Source organism: Alosa alosa, chromosome 8 (assembly GCF_017589495.1).
Source record: "Alosa alosa isolate M-15738 ecotype Scorff River chromosome 8, AALO_Geno_1.1, whole genome shotgun sequence".
NCBI classification, from domain to species: Eukaryota; Metazoa; Chordata; class Actinopteri; order Clupeiformes; family Clupeidae; genus Alosa; species Alosa alosa.
In genome coordinates, this window is record NC_063196.1 from 13,932,954 (window position 1) to 13,956,619 (window position 23,666).

The following is a 23,666-nucleotide window of genomic DNA, read 5'->3' on the forward strand; positions in this document are numbered from 1 at the left end:
CACACTTATGACAAATCATACATGCTGACTGTCAGTCATGTGAATATACAAATACAAAATCACCACACACACAAACACACACAATGTGGGCTGTATCATTACTGAAAACATTACTGAAAACATCCGCAAGAATGAACTAGAAAAACCACCACACAAGAGGAAGTGTGTGGAGGGATGTGACACTGTCCACAGCCGGTCTCCACTGTCCTGGCCTCCGGACTAAGGGATACCACAGACACCCACTGCTCACAACAAATGACAAACAAACAAACACCATCCACACTCACTGTTTATCAACACATTTCCCCAACACCGCTCATTCACACGAACAGTGCACCATTCACAAACAAGCACTGTCCATACACTCACTAATCATAAACATAGACTGCACTGTATCAACAGTTAAATGCTGTTGATTCACTCAAGCACTAGTTAACAACCCTGCTAAATGTTAAATGCTGTTAATTCACTCAAACACTTAGCCTGATGTAGCCATACTCAATTCTGTTCAGAATTTGAGTCTGGTACTGCCTGACTGGGACGTGATTATGGGGCGTTTCAACAAATACAGGGGAAAAATTACCTCTGCACTGGATAGACCTAACCAATCAGAGCAACGAAATAGCCTACCGTGAATCCTGTTGGGAGAACAGCCAAAACATCCTTCTTCTCACAAATGCCTGTAATACCGAAACCTAAACATCTAGCTTCTCTAGGGACAGCCTTTTTGTTGTAAACAAAATCAAGCGAAGCGTGCTCAGGTGACATGAATGACTAGGCACTACTAGTCATCTGCTCATAATCATATGAACCCTGTCCAGACGATTTGATTTGTGCGCCCCTTTTTTCATACAGGCATTGAGACTTCTCAATGGAACAAGTTTAGACCGAATTTCCCAACCTCAAATTTTGTGGGTGGGGTTCAATTCAGGCTGTCCTCCATGCTGTCAAACACTAGTTTCGTTTTTACACTACAGTCACGGGGTACTTTCATAAATTAGGTTTACAAATCCCTGAGTTGACATTAAGTCTCATTTAGGGGATGAGTGTAAAATGACATGCTTGAACTTTACGATTTTAAAGTTTGCTATTACTATTGCTGAATAAACAGATACATCATCCTTAACCTAGCAACATCAATTATGACAAAACCTAACATAACACTTGAATATAGGGGGCAGCGGAGAATGAAAACGCCTAAGGGTGCCACCTTGGTACAGAGCAGACAGGCATCAGCACGCTTTAGCAGGCCCGTCTTAGCAGGGCTGTGATTACACATGGGCGTGCCCCCCGCATCCTGATGAGGGATGATGTTATGTGGGCACATACGTTATGCCATCACAGCAGAACAAGTAGCAACTAGACTCTAAGAAAACTCTCTCTAAACTAACTAACTAACTAAACTCTAAGAAAACACACTAAGATGTGATAAAGTTCATATCTCTAAACGTTTGAAAAACGAAATAGTGCTGTGGGTTCATTATTCTCTGAGTGTTCCATTCTCTAAGTAGCCACAATGAATTGAGTTGGTGCATTCCGTTGCATGTGAAAAAAAATGTAGGCTGACCATAACACAAGACTAAAGGGTGTGATTGGTGCCAAACATGCACAAGGCTTTTTGTGTTTGCAACACATTCTCTCTCTGACAGACACCCACACACACAAATACAAATACACCACACACACAAACACAAACACACCACGCACGCACAATCACATACACACACACACATATAGTTGGTCACATAAATCACATTGTAAAAACATCCAATGGAAGCTTTCCCCTTCTTTAGTCTCCAGTGGAAAACAAAGTAAGGAGCTCCTTTGCCTTAATGTGTGAGCCACTGACGCTAGTTCCCAGCAGACCATAAGACTTCACACACTCACACACTCACACACACTTCACCCACATGGGACACATTGGGTGTTGATGAAGGAATATGACACTGGCCCATTCCTAAGACATTTCTTTCCAGAGAGAGAGAGAGTGTGTGGCTGTGTGAGGTCTATCAACAGTGATGGGTTCCCACATTCGGAGGAATCCGACCAGCTATTGGGAGTTAAGCGTGTAGCCGCTTTCCTTTCCTTATCTCACACAATTAGTGTTAAATCATCCGAACATGCAGCGATCATGCATTCGCTGTGATCATCCATTTGCAATGAATGGTGTGTGCATTTGTCTGTGTGCGAGTGTGTGTGTGTGTGTGTGAGCACCCGTACACATTGCCTCAAGCAAATCATTGCGCATGCCGTTCATTTTAAGGATTGCTGTGATGTAACTGATGTGATCAGGAGCGTGAATTTGTCGAAGGGGCACGTGATTTGTGCAAGTTGGGCCGATTGCACCGGTGACATACCCACTAGGCAGGCTTGCGTTGGTTTCAGATCTACGACTCGGCATAGAATTGAGCTGGTTATTCTGATTCCATCTAAACACAGAAAACCACAGAAGACAGTCAGTTAGTTGGCAAGACTCATGCCCAGCACTGGCCATCTCTTGTCCCAATGTCCATATCCATTTGTGGAGAGAAATTTCTAAAAAGTAAAAAATATATATTTGTCTTTCTAATGAGAATGTGACAATGACTTACACTGACGTCATATCTGAACTGCTCTTAATCATCAACATGACTCCACTGCAATAAGCATGAGACATTTCCTTGGCCGAGAACCAATAGAAAAAAGAACAGGAGCTATGCGAAAGTGCTATTGCAACAGTTTATTTGATACACGTTCCCAGCCCTGCGGGATGTAGTCATTCCGCCACAAAAGAGGGGAGATTTTTCTCTTTATCTTTTGGCTCATAAAGACAGCGCTTCAAGGTCTGTGGAACCGGAGGAGGGCGGGGGGTGGTTGGGGGGTGGAATCTAGTCGTTTGTAGGACAATCCGCCCCCTCCACCCCCCTCTTCTCCACCTCTAGCTCTTGCACCCTGGCATCCGTCTCCAAATCCATCCTCCTTTCCCACTTCCCCCTCTGTCCACTTGAAATCCCCCAGGGTGCATTTCAAAAGAAAACATTTTCAAACCGGCCGGCATCTCCCGTCAGCCCCTCCCCTGTGCGTGGACATTGGACTTTAACATCTAGAGCGGTTGGCGGGACAGACAAATCTGACACTCACACACACACACAAACCTACATGCATATACACACAGTGAACAAAACCACATACAATAATACACTGATAAATAAATCCATACACTTAGGTTAGGTACCAACATAGACACATACACCCAGATTAACTTCATGCTTGTCCACATTTTATGTAGTACTTGTAAGAGTTATGGTACATGCCATAACTTTATCTACAAAAGCAAACATGAATGTAGCTTGTTCTTGGTATTGAAGTACCACCACTGCCTATATATCTAATCGCCCAAAGCACTGTTAGCCCCTATCTCCACACTCCCTCAGGGGCCTCTGCATCCAGACGTGCCTGGGGAGACCCGACATTAACCCACATTATCTGCAGCCCTCCCCGACTGAGACGTCTCTTCACCCAGGAAGAGGCCTCCATCCTGGGGAAGAGCCGGCTCTGGAGCCCCCCTTAGACATCTTCTGTGTTTTGCCCTCTGCTCTCCCCTCTGTCTGCACTTCTACAGCCCCTGCTGCACTTTCAGGCTACATTAGCCAGAGGGCCACGGCTGTAAACGGGGATTATAACGATGCGAATAAATCACCGCTTGCCCGGACAGCGCAGATGAAACAGACGAGCACAGGACCGCATGTGACGGAAGATCCGCTAGTGAAAGGCCACCATGGTGCCCATTCCACCACCCACCACCCCCACCACCCCCAACCGAGCCATCCGTTTCACAAAGCCGATGCTCTTCTGATGTTTAAAGCCCTGTATTTACACACCACGGGCTGCGGTTTAGTGGAGCAACCGGTTGGCCTTCATCAGCACAGCGTGCGGAATCACCGACCATAAGCCACATTTGAGTGCCTGTACTTGCAAGTAGCGTTTGTAAACCTCAGTTTAAGAAACCAACGTTGCTGTACAGAAAAAAATCACCGTGGCTAAAGCCTGGAACCAGTCGAGTTCAGTCAAGTTCGTCATGAAGGGTGAGCGACAACCCTCCTCTCCCATGCTCATCATAACTGCCACTTAGTAATCACTAAGATCACTAACATTAAAGTATACTATAGTTTTTGTTTTCTCCAAGTTAGTATCTCAAAAGTGTTACATTTTTCAGAAAATCGGACCTGGTTGAGAATGTATTTCTATGATGTCACAGGAATATTGCAACAGAGCTTCCATTCCAGTGAGGAGACTTACTCATGTTGGAGACACAGTCAGCGCTACGCTAACAGTTCTTGGTGACTCATTATTGAATGAGCAGGGTGTACATATCCACAGGGTGTCCATATCCACAGGTGTGGTGTCGAGCATAGGTGAAATGAGTGACTCTTTTTCTCTCTTCCCCTCTCTCTCCCTCTGTCTTTCTCTGACTCAGTCCCAGGCACTAGAGCAAACGTTTACACAGAGCTTCCTCTCTTCTTCCTCCCTGTCAAAAAGAACGTCCAACCATGACCTCCCGGAGCGTGGGAGAAAAAAAATATGGTTTTCAAATCAAAATGAATGACATTGGCGTTTTTGTGTGTGTGTGTGTGTGTGTGTGTGTGTGTGTGTGTGTTCACCTTGAAAAGAAAAAGCCTGAGGTGAACATAAATCTCAGAGCCAACATCCATTTTTCCCTCAGTGAAAGGGATACCCGAGTGGCTCATGGCATTCCAAAATCTTGCACCACCTTATCTCTCTATCTCTCGCTCTCTCTCCCTCTCTGCCCCTTTCTCTCCTTCCCTCATCCACATCCAGAACCACATCAGAGGAACTTCAGGCACCTGCTCTGCGGAAAGCCGGGTGTAGTCCATTCAGCCGAAACTCCTGAGGGATGAGGGTGCAGCAGCCACACTTAGTCACTCACCACATCAGACAAGATCCACACCCGCCTGTTCTGGACAACACACACAGCTCCATCCATTTCCTCTGCAGCCCCACACACACACACACACACACTGTTGGAGGGGGGGCTTGGGGTCCCCACTCACTCACTCACCCAGCAGACGGGACACCCTGCGGTTGAGCCCGCTCCGGAGCACGCGTTCCTCCCAGAGGACCCTGAGTGCTAACACGTCCAGGCTGGGCCTCAGGAGCCCTCCCCAGCCCCACTCCTTACTGTCACCGAGAGAGCCCATCGCCCATCCGATCACCTGAAGTCCTCTAGTCCTACTGATCAATCAATCAATGGAGAGGTTGGATCTGGCAGCTCTGCACAGTAGTGAGGTCCTCTGCATAGATCAATACCTTCCTCTCTCCTATCCAACAACTGGCCCAGTTTAAACTGAGCCATGTGCACAAACACACACACACACACACACACTGACTGTGAGGTCAAGTGAGCCGTTGGTTGCTCCCGGTCCAATCCCGACACACACAAGCGTGTGTAAACACAGGGGCACGCCCCCTCTTATCAGGAGGGAGGAACAAAACGTTTAAAAAGGCAGAAGGAGGAAGACCTTAAAGTCCGAGTAAGATCGTAAGAATGCACACGCTGTGTGGTCATCTCTTCTATTCACCGTTAGATATTTCCGCCAATATTTCATCAACACTCCCTTTGCCTCTCCTCTATCTAAAACGGTTCTCTCCCTCCACTTAATCTTCTCTATCATTCATTCAAATGCCAGAGGTTCTATTAAGCCTGCTCAGCTGGAGGTACACTGAGTAAAAGTATGTGTTCACAATAATGCCACTTTACACTGCACAACACAGGACACAAAGGGCAGTGAGTCTAAAATGACCACTCTGTGTACAGTACACTGTTCCCCAGAGCAAAGGACCTTTAATATATTACCCTGTCAATCATTCCACAGTTATAATCCTGCCTGGTAATTAAGTATAAGGTTACCGAACATAATCAGTCCTGTTAAATATTATTAGTTGTGCGTAATGGTACACCTCTACAGATTCCTTGATCTTTGCTGTTTGGCATGTACACTCTGCTGAATATCCCTAATGCGATTTTAATGACAAGAAACTAGTAACTGTTATCAGTAATCAGCTAAAACGGTTGCATTTTTTAAAAACTCTGGGTGCTTTGCAGCATGCCGGGCTCTTACAATATTCAAACACACACAGACTTAAATGGCACTCTGTCAACACAGCCACGGATGGGTGCCGAGGGTGATCTTTATGGATGCGAGTTGTGGGCACATTCCACATCAAAGGCCGACCGGGCGGGCATGGTGACCTTTCCTTGCGGTGTCCGCTGGTTTGAAGCCTACTTGCACCAGTGACCTTAAGCGGTCCTTTGAACGTGCCAGGGGTTTGGGAGGGCAGAAACGGCGTCTGGGCTGTGTGATTGACTGGGGTCCACTGAAGCAATGAAGGGTCCACAGCTCACTGCTGCACGGAGCTGGGCTACATCAAGACCCAGAGTAGTGTGGTAGACTTCAACATTGGACCAGACCTCAAATCAAGAAATGGTTCTGTTGTATTTTTTGTAACATGGCCATGCTGTTGGATGAATAACATGATTAGTAAAAGTGCTACAAGCACTGTAGGAAGGTCGGCTGTAAGAATGGTTCATATACAGTAGAACCCCTACTCCCTAGTTTCTTCCCTGACAAAGCCTGGGCCTGTTGCTCATATTAAACAAATGACCATAATGACCTGGGGCACCCATGAGCGGCCTCAAGTGGACAGCATTTCAGAATCTGTACACAAATCTGGTGCTCTCTGTGCTCCGTGTATGAGGACTGCAATAAAACATTCCAACCATCCCAACTGTTATTGTAGTTTCAAACAATGCAACACTGCACAATGGGCCACCAATGTTACATTAATCTGTTAGGGGCTTTATTAAATTTTTCCACTTTGAAACTTTCAGTTTCTCATTCCCTCTTTGGTCAGAAAACAAATGGAGGCACTTGAGCAGAAACAGTATTAAACTAAACAGGAGAGCACCGGTCACAGCTCAAATATGCTGCTTATGGTGTTGGCCTGTGTGTCTCAGTGTGTGCAAATTAATACAGATTAAATTAGGGAGATTATCAAATTAACATTTCATTTCAAAACAACTTCACAACACACAACTTTCCATAATGACATCCCATTGCAGCTGATCACATCATCTTTAAAAACTTGGAAAGGGGGGGGGAAGTCAGATTTCTCATGCCAATATATATTTTGGATGCATAATCCAGGGGTGTGGTGTAAAAGGCCTTCAGAGACATATTGAAGCAGATGCTCTCTTTTTGAGTACTAATTGGGTTGGCTGAGAGGGGACTACACAGGATTACAGCCTCAGATGGTGTGGGAGTGAGGCGTGCAGATTAAGCTCGTCAGCCATTACTCTGGCGAATGGGCCGAGGCGAGTGTTTACTGTGCTCTCAGGCAGACCCAGGGTAAACAAGAGCCAGGCACTTTAGAGAGAGAGGGAGAGAGAGAGACAGACAGACAGAGAGAGAAAAGAAAAAAAAAAAAAAGAGAGGGATAGAAAGAGAGACAGGGCAAGTGAGGTCAGGGCAAGTAAACAACTGTGTAACGATGCATTGCTTCACAGACACATACACACGGACATGCTTTGGCACAGGCACAGACACACACACACACACACACACACACACACTCTCATCACTATGCACATTTGTACACAACATCCATCAAAACCACTACCACCATATGTAGTAGGCATCTTTTTAAAGGATCTGGGCTGCCAAACGATGCCCTGGGAAACTATTTTACTTGACTGTTTTTATTTTTGTATTTTAACAGCCAATGATATAAAACATGTGAAACCCCTAAAGAGGGTCTGATAACTGAATCACAGGGATAATGTTAGGACTGATACAGTCCTGGGAAACCATGGGGCTATCCGGAAAACAATATCCCCATTGACTCAATGGGAAGAGATCTATGTCAACAATTAGCAAAAGTTACAGTCTTTAAGGACAGAGTAGTGAGATCTCAGAAATTAACTCAAGCATCAGAAGAAATGACTGATTACTATTTACTGATTTTTACTAGCTGATCAGCTTTTCATAATAGCTGTCAACTAGTCATTATTTAAGGGTACAGTGCTGATGCTAACATTGCCTCTAGTGTTAGCTGTTAGTAGGGGCATGTTCAATCTTTAGATGGTTATCTGTAGCAGACGTGTTCTTATAGTACTTTAATACAGCTGAACACAGTGGAACAGATCTCATTTTCATGAAATACATCCAAACATTGGAATGTCTAGCCCGTTTAGTCTTTAGCCATTTTGTTCACGACTAGTTGAGGCATTAGAGGCAAACCATAGGGCTAGCCTGAAAATAATATCCCCATTGACTCAATGGAAAGAGATCTATATCAACAATTAGCAAATATTACAGTCTATATGGACAGAGTAGTGAGATCTCAGAGACTAACTCAAGTGTCAGTAGAAATATCCAATGAACAGCCTATAAGCATGGAAGCATCACATATAATTCAGATAGCATTATATTCCCTTGTGCAGATCAAACCGGTGAATGCCTGCTTTGGAGGTATAGCTCATGTTTGGAACAACATTTGCAATGTTAATCAAACATTCTGGAATGTTGTAAGTGAAACACTAGACTGTCCCTCAGTACAGTCTGTGTGGCAGGCAGGCCTATGTATTAACGTTACATGACAGGATTAAATGTGCCTAAAGAATGTCTCAGGGTGGCGATCAGCCAAGAGAAGAAAAAAAGAGAATAGCTCAAAGGCACATTCTAGAGGTGTCATCTTCCATATCCTATCCTTCCTCTCTCAGCCGTGGACAATCTGGAGAGATGACATAGACATTCCTATGATGTGGTTCTTGGCTAATGCTAAACACCATGGTATGTTTGAGTGTTTGGGGTGTTGGGGGCTCCAGGTCAGAAATTATATGAGATTAACTTCTCACATACAAGAAGCTCAGAGAATATTTCCTTAATCCTAGACTGGGGGGATGGAAGGGGTGGGGGTGCTTTCAGGGTGCTGGGTTTGAGGGGTTGGGGGGGGCACATTAGGCGGAATGTCTAGCATTCCGAGGAGATTGCATCAAACTCTCTTACTGTAGCCTTTTAATTCTTGGAATTCCTGGCATGAGGCGGAGGAGCCGGACTGAAGCACAAGTCTGCTGCCTCGGAGAGACCCCCAGACTTCCTGCCTTTCCCAGCCCTTCCCCTCCTGCCCTGGTCTCTGCCCTGCTGCCCTTCCCCTTAACCTCCCCAGGCCTCCGCTCCTCCTGCCCACCACCAGCCCAGACCCTCCAGCTGATCCTGCCCCTGATGGGGGCTTTCAAAGTCCTACTGATTTTTACTAGCTGATCAGCTTTTCATAACAGCTGTCAACTTTGTTCACGACTAGTTCACTACTGCAAACAGCACAGACAAGTGATTTTAATAAACAACTAGTTGATGAAACCCCTGCCTTGCCCCTGCCCTTCCAGCTATTTTTCCATTACATACACATGTAATTCATCCCTTCTCAGGGCTGAAAGATGCCTGATCTATAAGCAGGCTCAAATCTTAAATCACACCTAGCATTAGGATCAAGGCTCAAACCACACAGCTCCACCTTGGGGCACAAGTCAAGGTCATCATCAAGTCAAGGTTCTATTCTGAGTGAACGCTCACTCCTGTAAAATCCACTAACATCCACTAATATCCACTAACATCAGACAAAATAATATGTATAAGTATAATATTCAATTACTTCCCTGAGCTCCCAGATTCTTCACATCCACTTCTTCACATCCACTAAAGAACTGTAGATGTAGACTGCAGACATAGGCCACACCAGTACACTCATATAGCCTATAGCTTCCCAGTTGACAAAGGCAGTATGAAGGAGAAGGCACTCTTAAATTCAGCTGGCCATTTAAAGAATGTTTTATGGACAACACTAACTATATTTCATACATGCTTCTGATGCCAAAGTCCATTTACCTTACATTAACATGTTATTATGAGAAATGGGGCTGCTCATTTTAGAAGCACAATAAATCACCAAGGGATTCTTGGCGATCGTATCTTCTTGTGATGGATGGTTTTAATAACCATGCAGGCGTCGCACAAAACAATAACCACAAAGCTGCCCTGTCCTTTCACTATGCAAGAGCACAACTCTAAATCTTTACTAATATGGTAGAAGCAGAGAACGAGAGAAAGTGTGTGAGAGAGAGAGAGAGAGAGAGAGAAAGTGTGTGAGAGAGAGAGAGAGAGAGAGAGAGAGTCAAAGTGTTAGAGTTACACAAACAGAGGGAGAATGGAATGTGAGTCTATTCATGTACTTGACCAAGTAAATCTGATTTATACACTACTTTTATAAACTAACGCACAGAGGTTTTATATAGAGGCTGACAGTATGGCTGAATTGGGAGTTCTGGCCAGATTAGCTCTACCCACTAACAGATTTAGGCACACTGCTTTAAGGCCGAGATGATCACAGGCTATAAACCCCACCACAAATATATCACAACTGAGGACAGGGCAGTTTAGCATCCACTTCCAAGGTGACATGAGTGCTATGTTAGCTTGTCTTCACCCCAACGGTGGTTTATGGGACATGAAGATGGAGGAGAATGTGGACTTGGCTGGATGTGCTTGGATGCTGATCTTCACCTTGCCCGCAGTGATGAGGTGTAACACTTGTATCACCAGCCACTGAGATGAACAGATGTCTGTGTGTGTGTGTGTGTGTGTGTGTGTGTGTGGGGCAAAGGGATTCATTCTTTGCATGCAATGGTGACGCTTTAGGATTAATGGTGTTAATACTCATCCCATTCTTCAATAGACATACACACACATGCACTTGACATGACTCATGATAATCCATAAGAACTGCTTAAGAACTGCTGTTATGATATTATGAAGACTACCATTGTCATAATAGAGCATTGCCCATTGTTATGCAATGCAACTTAATCGCATGTGAAAACCTCGTTCATCTCTTCAGATCTGACATAACCGTTTGTCAAGAGTAAAAAAAGGCCTTCTTTAGGTTGAAAAACAAACATAACTTTTGGGATGACGATATGATTTGTGTGTTTGTTATGGCCCAGTCTGTGAATGGGATCAGAAGCACTCGTGATGCTACACAAATGAAATTAAAACCTTTGATTCACGGCCATATGCCCTTTCCAGCCACCAGTACACCTCCAGCTGACCGGTCCATCTGGTGTACTTGCAAATCAACCTGTGCAGTAATACAATCTTCCACCCCCTCTGCCTTACACAGCTAAAAGTAACCTTCAGACCACATGTTAAGTCAAACACTCAAAGAACAAGCTCTTGCATAGAATTCTCAGCATCAAGTAAGTTTGTCACTGGGATTACATTTGTAAAATGCACCTAGAACATTATGCTAAAAGTACATTCTAAATATGGCTTTAAATGTCTCCCACTAATATAACTCAATAAAAAAAGTCAATACAAATTTTCCCCATTTAACAGCTCTTTATCCAAACAAAACACCCAACAAAGTCCCTATCGCTGTGATGACCCTTTCTGATGCCAATCCATCTCTGCAGGTGCCATTTCCAAAGATGCATTAGATAAAAATTTTTGTAGGTCATAGAAAATGACTTTGGGGGAAAAGTCGAGTATTTGGACCCTGTTCCACCTCAGACCCTCAACTCTTTACACTAACAGTCACCCAAACCAGCTCATCGCACCAACACAGAACAAAAGATCTGGGGATACTGTATGTGTGTATTCTTGAGCCATTACTCTGACAGTGTTTTTGGGTGAATAACACAAACTGATTGATAGCATAAAAGGGGGAGTGTTCAGTCAAGACATCGGGCGTCCACACTCTGCCATTAAACCTCCATCCAGGCAGACATCAAAGCTGGCCCTAAACGTTTCTGGGAGCAGCGGAGACGCTTAAATCATTTTCATGCTCCCATAAAGCATTGCAAGAAGCAAGTGAGGCTATTGGATGCAGACTGAGAGCCAAGCGGCAGCCAAGGGGCACACGCTGTGGCCTGCACTTGCTAATGAAATCAAAGCCATTAGAAAGGAAAAACACATCACCTGTGGTAAGGCTAAATTCAGTTGCTAAGGCTATTAAGGATAATCGCCTGTTTTGGTAACAGTAGCACACACACACACACACACACACACACACTGGAGGATGCAACTGGCCTCGGGGTGGACCTGTAGGTTTAGACCTGTGAGAGCTGCATTGGAAAAACAAACATGGCACAGCAGCATCTGCCATTTTATCTCCTTTTCACACAAACTCAAGTCCTGCAAAGGAGAGGTCTGGAAGCATCCCAGCTGCTAGCTGCAGTTACACCAATGCTGGTCATCAGCCAACAGATATGAATGCATGAATGGAACTAAAAAAATATCTAAATCTGCCCCAGCCTTAGGCAAAATGGTGATTCTATTATTTCATTTTCTCAATTTCTGTTACACTCTTGGGAATGTAATTAAATAGCAATTTGATTGAAAATCTTATAGAACACTATAAAAAGCACCATTGGGGCAAGTGTAGGAGGGATGCTGAGAAGACAGGAGTCTTGTTATGTAAGTGGAGCGCTGCGGGTTTTGGAAGCAGACCTCCCCTGCTGATAAGCAGCTACTTGGAGCCCTGGAGCATGTGACATCACCTAAGCCACTTAACGAGGGAAAGTGCCTCGCTAACGACTGCTTGAGTGGACGAGCATTTCCAGGGACAAAAAAAAAAAAAAAAACACAAATGCCCATGCAGCAACATTCAATGCCAAGGTCTGTGGCATGCACTCAGAGACGAGAAACGACACACTTCGTTTTTGATGATAACATACAGTCAAGGTCAGTGTCAACACTGGATGTGACTTTTGTCATGAATGCCTGATCAGACCCGCTTAGTGTTGCAGATGGGTGCTGCCAGCTTGACTGAGGAGCACCATTGTTGCTCACCAAAACAGGGATCGCATTGTGCCTAAAAAAAGACCCCTACATTCCCCAATGAAATGCAAACCATTGCACAATGACTATAATGGAGAATAACTACAGATTTGGTCTTGAACCATAAACAAAGTAGAAAGAAAGCCATAAATACATATCTAATTCAAATACCTAGAATTCTCCATCTCTCGATTTCTGAGGCAAACAATTGCTTTCTTCTCAGATTAAGCTTTATAACACGGTCCTGCTACCTGACGCAGGTCCTCAAAAAGGAAAACAACACCAAGACAACAACAGGGAGAGGTGAAAGCATTCATCGAAGGTGCAACCTTTGAAAAGACACAGTCAAAACACTCCATCTTCACACAATCAAGGCTGCAGAATAATAATCAAAGCCATGTCCGAGTCCAACCACAGCTTGACCTTACATTTAGAAGATTACACAGCACGCATTGTTCGTACCTTCATGCGCCTTTGTTTTGCTCTGGATGGATAGTTCTGCTGTATATACACACACAGACGCTCAGGTATGCCAGAAATCCTGGTGGTTTTGGAGGTTTCGGGGTTTTGTTGTTGGAGAAGGTAAAGGTGACTATCAGCCCTTTGAGTTTCTCGTAGCCCAGACGCCCACACACACAGACTGTGAGGCACTTCCACCTGTAGAGCTTCGCTCTGAAACGCCTCCCCACAGACATACACACACACACACCCGCCACCACCACCACCCAACCCCCACCCTTGGCAGTAACTTGGCAGAGAACTTCTATCCAATTAGTATCAGCTCCCTCCTGCTGACACACACACGCACCACTAACACACACACACGCATCTACACACAGAGATATTGTCGTCACTAACACAAACAAAGTTTGGAACACACACACACACAAACACAGAAGACACTGAATCTGGCAATGAGGACTCATTACCCATGAATGGCTTTCTAGATCAGCAAATTATTCTGTTCAAAAACAGATTGGACTCTTGCTGAACCTTTTATGACATTCATGAATTTGCCCGCTGAGGCATTTACCAATTTGCTCCTGAACACGAGCCGGAAGGTAATAACAATGCATGGGTCTCCGGCTCTCGTGAACTCAACATGGCGAGTACTTAGAGCCTCGTGCGATTTGATGCGAGGGCCGTTAATGCAAATCAAATCTGCGGGTTGAGAACGCCTGGTGGCAGAGCAGCAGAAGCCAATGCGCTCCACCATAGAGGCACCGAAACGACACAGAAACCGCTCACTTACGCTGACCTCGAGGGCAACCCCGAGAGTCGCGGCTCCCGCGGTCCAGACCAAACATTAGGACTGAGTTAAAGAAAACAATGGGCACGGCAGAGTCATGTGTGATTACGCTCTTGGGAGGAGGCTATTCTGAGTCTAAACTCACCACAGAGGATCTCTCTCTCTTGCTCTCTCTCTCTCTCTCTGAGATGTGCCCGTGGGAGGAGGGGGTGGAGGAGGGGTAGGGGGGTTATTACACACCATTATACACCCACACTCAGGACCACCCATGCCATTCAGTTGGGCAACGAACGCGTGGGAAACAGAGTTATGAGATCGGCTGAATCTGACTTGAGAGATGTAACCAAGCAGTGTGAATGATTCAGACCACAACAGGGATCTGCTCCCAAAAAGCTCCATTTAAAGGCCCAACCACAAGCTGTGATACACAGACCCAAATATTTGGATCAACTGAAGAAAATACTTGGGAGATCAGCTCAAAGCGAAAAAGCAATCTACTCTAACAGAGGTAGATTATCACACTGTCCATTCTGTTAATGGGCACACACTAATTGGAATAACGTTTATTCCGATCCCTAATCGGAAGGATCTATAAAAACAGGATGAGCAACATGTACTGGAGCCATCTGAGCGATCTACTGGAACAGCCCAAGAGATCTGCAGAGGGAGGGAGGGACAGCATTCATTCACCTCTATTCAGTGCTCCTAATCTGCCCTAATCCATTTACCTACTTTAGCAACATCCACATGGCCAAGTGTGCTCTCTCTGTTCTACCCCTCTCTCCTTCCCTCTCTTTTCCCCCCTCTTCTTTCTCTCTACCTCTATCCCTCTCTTACCCTCCCCTTCTCTCTTTTCCCCCCTCTTCTTTCTCTCTACCTCTATCCCTCTCTTACCCTCCCCTTCTCTCTTTTCCCCCCTCCCCTCCTCTATCTCCCTCTCTCTTCCCCCACTCTTCACCTTTCACACCCCTCTCTGCCCTCGCTCTGTCCTTCCTCTCATCACTTGTGGTCATCCTTCCTTCTTAATGCATGGGCACGCCGCCATGGACATTCCCATTCCATCCACCATGGGTGGCATGTATTAGCGAGGCCACGCCGGGCTCCGCCACTCACAGATAAACGTCCCATTCATGAGGAAAGGCTTCTGCCTGCGTCACTCGCCACTTATCTAGTCATGTTCTCAAAGAGCTCAGTTTACACTGACTGAGATCTAAGCATAGGATGTGACTCACTGGTTTGTAATGGCTTGCCGCATGATGGCGGCTGGGACGTGGTGGTGAAACATATGGGAAAACTAGACACGCGGATGTTGGTTTAGTATATGGGGCTGAGTAATACTGATCCGCAAAGAGGAAGGCAGTGGTGAAGATCAGCAGATAACGTTTATTGGAAAGAGTAGAAAACTTCTGGAGTATCAGAGAATGCTTCATTTTGCATTAGTTTGAAGTTTGTAGAGGATCTGTCAGGATGGACGCACTGTGCTTGGTCATATCTGAATAGATTTGGGCTTGAGGTCAAGCAGAGGTCTACTCACCACCACTAAGTGCTCACGCCAACTGTGAGAATGTTTAAGAACATGATTCACTGATCACACAACCATCATGACAAACGCTCACTTGAACAAAGTAAAACAAATTGCACAGAGAACATGGTAGTCATTTTTTCATCGGTCGACAAAAGCCAAAAGTAGCAATGTCCTGACGTACGGTGTTAGAAGGTGCCACTGGTATGATGTCAGCATCCGGGGGTAAGTGGGTAAAGAGGTATGCCTTCTGGACTGTGCCTAAAACTAACAAACGCGCAAACTTGAGTGGAATAACAGACCCACTCTCCTCGGAAAGCCTGGGGGGATGGGGGAGCCGGCCGGCGCTCGTAGAAGTGGTTTTCCACTTGCAGAGAAACACAGAGAGAGACAGTGCGCCGCATGGCTGACGCTGTGGGATGATTACGCTCTTGTGTGTTTCGCAGCCGGGGCCAAAACACCTCCAGTCATAAAGCCTATCTTCATGTTAGCCGAGAAATAAACAGCGCCTGCTATAGATATAAAGGCTAATGCTGATGAATATCAAGGGAAAAGATGGCTGGAGGCGATTCTGCTGATGAGGAAAAATTAAGTTTGTAGCTTGGACATTTTCCTCTGTCGCAAAAACACTCTGTCAGTATCATCCATGGCAGAACCAGGGAAAATGGCATTCGGCTTGAACCGAGATGAGGTTCACCTCAGGTCAAATCGTTTTGTAACTTGATTTACCTAGGTAACAAATACCAACGTTTGAAGTAAATAGAAACTTCGGGTATAAACAAAATTCCAATGTAATACCACCATCAAAACGTGCTTATTGATATGGTCGGGATGACGGGCAGGATACTGGGGAGCCTTTTGATTTGGTTTATTTGACCAGCTGTCAGAGCTGAAGAGCAACATATCTAGAGTGGATTTCTTGGGTGCGCAGTGATCAGACCTCGGGCATGCAAATAGCGCAGTCAAGTTTTTTTTTCCCCCGCACCGGAACGTAGAGAGCTCATTTCATGGAATGCGGAGACGTGAGCCTTGCACAATCTTCTGTAAAAACTCACTCCTCGTCCTGACGTTGCCTCACACAAAAAGTGGACCCGGGGGTACATTCCCTACGCCTGCAAGAATCCGGGGGTTTCTGCAAGGCGAGCTGTAATTCCTCATGGAGTTGTTTGTTCTTCCTGAGCTAAGCTCGATAATTCTCATCATATTTCCCATTCAGGTCCCTGCTTATGAGGTATGTCAGCACTGCAATGAAATTCTCAATAATTGTATAGTTATCCGTGTCTGTAATGACCTCTGTTCAAGTTAGGGGTCATCACTATAAGACAAAGATGCGCTGAGAACACTGTTGTGATGTCTTGCAGTTATGTCCTCTACTCAATATGAACTGCATAGCAAACCTGTCAGGTCATTAACACTCCCTTCTCTTCGTCCACTCCCACTCCTGAAGAGGTCAGAGAAGACACCAGAAAAAGGAGATAAAATAACACTGAGGACATACAAATGCTCTGTGGGAGACGTTTAGAAAAAACTTGGGGTTAAGTAAAGTCTGCTGATTCACCCACAACAATCGGTGATGGGCAGAGCATTTCCTGACTGGCACACTGGATCCTCAGGACTAAAAAAAAAAAAAATTTTTGCTTCGTTCTCCCAACCATGTGTCTGAGCAAAACCTTCCAGTAATTTCTGGTTGCTGGTCTGCTTTCAACCGTGCACTTATATACCTCTCAGTAGCCATATCACAGGTCACGACTTCCAACGATTAAAACCAGTCAATTCCATCTCAACCCATCATCCAATTTCTCATGATTATTGAGTATGAGAAATGAAACAGACGTCAGGAAAAGCCAAAGTAAAGGGCTTGGAAGGAAGGAGAAACTCTACTGGAATGAAACAACATTTTTTTCACGACTGTCTCTGATCTGAGGCACTCAAGCATCTGGATAGGGTTGTATGGACAGACATGACAGGCTACTGGCACAATACATTGGAATACATAACTGGAATATATTTTGCAAATGACGCTGGCTCTAGTTTCTTCAAACAGACAGCTTTGTTCAATGACGACCCCCTTGGCCGTATTCAGAAGCTAAGGCTTTTGCTTAGAATAAAGCACTTTTGTGCCAAAGGGGGTTTGCTATGCTCTGTATGCGGTTATAGCCTCAGCCTCAGGCCTTTCTGGGATGCCCTCATTTCCCCATGCAGTTAAGCATGAGGAGAGTGATTTCCCAGGACTAAAGGTAAGCAACTATCGGGCCTGTTGGTGAGTTATGTTGTCTTGGCTCTTCTCTTTTGATGCTGGGCAATACATTTGTACCTAGAAAACTTTAAATCATCACACAGCTTGATGTGATCAACAAATCAGAACACTAGGAACCGGTCATGTGTCCAGAAATATTTCAACAAAGTTGCTCCTGTGTATCATCCATCACCTTGAGGAAGCTGGTCCACATCAGGCCTTTTGCATAGATGTGAAAGACTCATGCAAAGTGCCCACAGACATCCCAAGAGAGGTCCAGGATTTCACCATTGCTTGGTTAGTTTTGTTGCTGCAGGCCCTGAAACTAAAAGGTGACACTGATAACAGTATTTGACAAGGGTGATAAAATTCAAGGATGAACAATTCGGTAAACAAATTATGTACTGGGTATACAAATTCTGCTCAAACTCAGGTCCTGTAAACACAATGTTTCCACCTGTGCCATGGCAACAATGATAGTAGACAGTGCATAAACTGTGAATGCACCAGTTAGTTACTTAGCAAGGCCAACCATTATTTAGTTTAGTGGGTTCATGTGGGTTTTGTTTGTATTGGATTTCCAACTGTTTCTTCCTAAACTGGGTGATGCTAAAAGAAGATATGTGATACAGGCTTGCACTTTCAAAACACCGCATGCAGAAGCATACACTGGCACACACACACTCTCTCTCTTGCTCCTTCACACACACTGACACACACACACACACACACACACACACACACACACACACAAACACACACACAGCACCAGCCAGCCACATCTGTTACAACAGACCCTGCCAGCTTTTACAGAACTCCGAGGCAAGAGAAGCCCAGAGTCTAAGCTCAAGCAATAATGACTTCTAAAACTAGACCCAGTGAAATTGCCATGGTGAGAAGAGGAATGAAAAAAAGAGCGAATTCTTTGTGTGCGCAAGTGTAAATTCATTTTTAAAACACTGAATTGTGGAGCGAGGGTTTCTTTTATAGAACACAGCCTGAACTGGGGCTAGACAGAGCCTCGTTGTGCGGGCGGCAGGATATGAGAAAGGATTTATGTGACACACGGCTGCGCAGGCTGGCCACTCCGCTGGGGAGAGAACAGAGAGGGGAAAAGACAGAAGAATGGCACTACAGAGAGAGAGAGAGAGAGAGAGAGAGAGAGAGAGAGAGAGAAAAGAGGGAGGGAGGTGGAATGGAGGGAAAAGAGAGACAGACAGACAGACAGACATGACAGGACAGGACAGGACAGGACAGCCAACAAACGAGGCACTGTGGCACTCTCTTTCTCCGCGTAGGCTGCTAACCTTTCCTCGGGCTCGTGCGAACCTGCCGCTGGGCGAAGTGCCGCACCACAGAAATCTTCCATTCTGTAACACATGGCATGACGTTAGCTGAGGGGGTTTTTTGTAGTTAATACAAATACAAGCACAGGGACGTCTTAACTCCAGTCCACAGTGCTTCACCCACCAAGTTACACCCAAAGGCATGCTGTTGCCATAACAACTACCCTCATCCCTGTCAGTCTCCCATCACCCCTTTCTTCCCATCCTTCTCCTCTCTCCCTCCCTCTCTACGTCATCTTCAAGAAGGACAAAGACCAAAAGAAAAAAGCAACTCAAAATGTCTCTTGTGAAAGTCTCTCAATCATGGGTTTTAAAATCCTCTACTGAACATCTACAGTTCTTGCTTATTATGGGATGTATAATCATAGCAACAATAGTCTTCATGCCTTTTTGAAGCAAAAGTGCAGCTTTCATGTTTGTGCTTCATTGTGTTGAAGGTCTAAGGTGCGAAAGCACATACCCCAAATAGCGGTCGTACCAATACAAGTGGACTGGAAGAGTACAACCTCTTCACCACACACACACACACACACACACACACACACATACACACACACACAGTCTCTCTTTCTCTTCTCCTCCGCGTTTTGCTTACTTAGGACACATTCCAGCCCTTCTTCTGACGTGTCTGTTGGGGTCAGGCCACTGACACTCGGCCTCTTGGCTTCGTGGGCCGGCAGCAGGACAAACCAAACAAGGCCTCTCGGTCAGCCATCCGAACGGGGCCCCGTGCTCAAGACAAACTGTGGAAAACATCAGCTGCGTGCAAGGCCTTTAAAACATGACAACACCCTTTAAAGCCCTTTGGGGGGAATGGCGCAAACAGTGTGTCTTCTATCCGTACCAAGGGGCAACAAGTTGAGGAATGGTAAGTGCATTAAGAGATGATGATGATTGCGGAGATGTATCTGTTTCTCAAGTTCTTTTTCCCCCCCGCACCGAGTAAAAACATGAAGAGCTTGAAAGCGCAACTCAACTGAAGGCGACGCGAAGCATTCGTAAGCTTATCAAACCAGCTGAAGAAGATGGACATTAACAGTCGACAGAGGAGTACGGAGTGACCTCGAATTGTTTGAGATGTGAAACAGGGAGGGGCGTACAAGCCCAAGCAACGCAGCGTAGGCCCAAACGTCCCCTTTCGAAGTCCTCAAAAGACACACTAGCAGCAAAGCTAGAAGCATCTAATACATCATCCAAGAGATTGATCGAGGATTTGCTTCCTCTTAGAGGACAAATTGCACTTGTTATGGGTGAGAGAGAGAGAGAGAGCGAAAGAGAGAGAGACAGACAGAGAGAGAGAAAGAGAAAGAGAAAGAGCAAGACTGAGGAAGCACATTTAAGGCACTCAACGATTTGCCTCGTTGGCAGAACTATGGCCTCTGTCTCTGCCCAAGCCAGTGACCCGAGCCTTAACTGTGCAGAGCCGTGGCCTTGTGCCTCTATGCAGACCTCTAAGCTTGCCCTGAGGGCTTCTCAACAGGCAGTTGTTCTACTGCAGAGAGGAAGAGAAAGCGAGAGAGAAGAGAAAGGGAAAGAGAGGGAGGGAGGGCAGGAGAGAGAGAGAGAGAGAGAGAATGACAGAGAAAGCAGTAAATCCCTATTCCCTTTGCATTCTTGTGGCCAGGCACCACAAGAATCAGACTTTCAGCTCTGTGCCTTCAGTTTGGTTTGCCTTTTTTTCTCTCTTTCTTTCTCTTTCTCCTCCCTCTCGCTCTATCCCTCTCTCTTTCTCCACACAAACACACATACATACATACACACAACCAAACAGTCTAAACATGCATACTTATTTTCCACACACTCTGACGTCTGGCCTCTGCCTACCCAGGTGATTTGCATCAGCTCCAAGGCTCCTGACAGGCCCTAATTTGTTCTGCACGTGTTTCCTAAAGACGGCGGTCGCTTGCTGCCCAGGAGCTGAACCATGACTGGCAGGATACTGCAGTGGCTTTTTGCTCTGTAAACACACCAGGTAGGTGACGTCCCGTCTCCACTCGACATGACTGCCCCTCCCAGCCGCAACCACCCCACCCCCCACACACACACACACACACGCACGCAGCCGCAACCACCCCCACTCTACCACCCTTGACATACCTTGTGAACAGGTCCCTGTTTACTGAACCAACAGACAGATTGTGAGAAGAGATAAAGTCTCAGAGGCCACACGTATCCATTCATGTCAACTGATCTACTGTGACCAACACCTTGTTGACTTTAATAGAAGGCCCTGCTGAAGTTGCATTAAGAGAAACTATGCATGGGATGATATACTGCTCAGCAATGTGGGTGGGGGGACAGTGTGAAGTCTTTCCTTTTGAGTGTGCCATGGTAAAACTCAAGACACACAAGCGGTCAGTCTAGAGTATGTCTTTAGAGCAACAATAAGTTATAAAAACTGATCTCTGAATGCTGTTCAAACACGTGTCTACTGTATGTTGGAGAACCCTGCTAAACTCACAAACCATATATGACCCCCTCGGGAGATAGGGGTGGTCCAATCTTGAAAGCAAATAAAGTAACCGTAATTGACTGTTTATTATAGTTTATAGTATACTGTATGTGGTGGAAAACCCCCAAGACGAAAACTGTGGGTCCAGTACTACATATAAGTGGAGACACTGTGGGGGGTTGGAGATGAGAGAGGTAAGCAGAGAGACGGAGATAGACTGGGAAGGATAGAAAAGAGAACTGGAGAGGGAGAGAGTCTGGTATGGGTTGGGAGGTAGGTGAAGAAAGAGTGAGAAAGAAAAAAGGCAGAAAGAATGAGAAAGAGAAAAAAGCATGAGAGAGAGAGAGAGAGAGAGAGAATATGAGAGAGAGAGAGAGAGAGAGAGAGAGAGAGAGAGAATAAGAGAGAGAGAGAGAGAGAGAGAGAGAGAGAATGAGAGAGATGAAGCTCACCTTCGCCCATCGGGACGTCATGAGTGGCGCTGTGGGATCCCTCGGGCATGGCACTCTCTCCTCAGGAGCTATGGGGGGAGAAGAAGATGGAGAGGGGGGTGAGCACCAGGAGAAGGCCATCATGACCAAGGCCATCCACACTAATCAGTACACTGTAGTCCGTCATTTGGTGTTACAAACAGTTGCGTGAGCTTAATAGCCAATCAAATCCCAGCCTTGCCTTCTGTGTACCAAATTGATTGACTAAGATTGATTTGCTTAATCAACTTGTTAATGATTTTCAAAAACATGGGGTGATGGGGCGGGGTGTTTATATGACTGGAAAGATAGAATTGTTCAGTCCATAGCTCTGGGCATCAACGAGCACAATGAAATGGTTGGCTAAGATTGTTTATGGTTTGGTCCGAACCACAATGTTGAGTAAGAGCTGTGAAGAGTAATTCACTGAATCTGGCAAAATCCGGGTGGGATTAGAATTAATCGCAGACTCCACCTTTAAATGATCTCACTTCACCCACTTCATTTCGCTTCACAGAGAGCCACTAAACAGTAAACATGCGAGTACAGCTCAACCAGTTTTCGACAAGATACTGATACTGATACAAAAGGTAGTTATAGTAACACCACCCAAAGACGTCACACCGCACAGTCAGCTACAGAGCTAGACGCACGCGACAACAATGTGACCTACCCAGATAATATGTGAGTTAATACTGTATGTGTGAACTCAGCATTAGCAAAGGGCGAGGATGAGTGAGTCCACTTCTGTAAATATACCTGTGCCCCACACAAATTGATTAGGACACACTGAAGTGCTTCATGAGCATTTCTGTTCCGTGTAACCTACAGTAAGGTGCAGTAGATTTATATCTCTTATAAGCAGGACCCGTGACTTGTTCCTGTGATTTGGCACAGGGAGCTCTGTGTTAATAGATCCATGATGTTCCAGTCAGAGAACCTGATGACGTCATCATGCTTATATTTTTAGAACACAAAACTTTAAACACCAGACGTGCATTGGCTCAAACAAAAACAACGTCTGCTCATTTGGAGGGTGAAATTACAAGCATTGTGCTTTGTCTACACAGATACTTCCAGACTGGCACACTGTTCCAATCTGTGAGTGAATATAAAGCCTTTCACACCTACGGAATTCAACAAAGACCTGGCCATTGTGAAAACATCCATTTATCTCACTACACTGTCCCGAAATACCATGTCATACCTACCTATGGCATGTTATGCCACGATTACCATTTAGCCTCATTTTATAAACAGACCTGCTGCAGCGAACAAATATGTCTGGACATATTGTTGTGTTTAAACTACGCAGACATCTATGAGTAAGAGGAAGTGACTATGCTTTGTGCTAATATGAAATCTGAGCAAGACGTTAACCATGGGAAAATCTACAAGCGGAGCCCACTGGTGCCATTTTGACATTTTTTTTTCTAAGGTGTCGATGGCGTCATCTAAAATAAAAGGCTGTCCAAGCAGTAGTGAGCCATCTTGTTTTTTC

General features: G+C 45.4%; 1 protein-coding gene across 1 annotated transcript in view; it reads right to left on the reverse strand.

Annotated features, from left to right (window-relative positions):
* Positions 1-23,666, reverse strand: part of LOC125299248 (pleckstrin homology domain-containing family G member 3-like) — a 68,875-nt gene that overhangs the window by 32,436 nt on the left and 12,773 nt on the right. The window contains 1 exon segment of the mRNA XM_048250443.1: positions 22,148-22,215. Coding sequence (XP_048106400.1) covers positions 22,148-22,196 — 49 coding nt within the window. The 5' untranslated portion in view covers positions 22,197-22,215.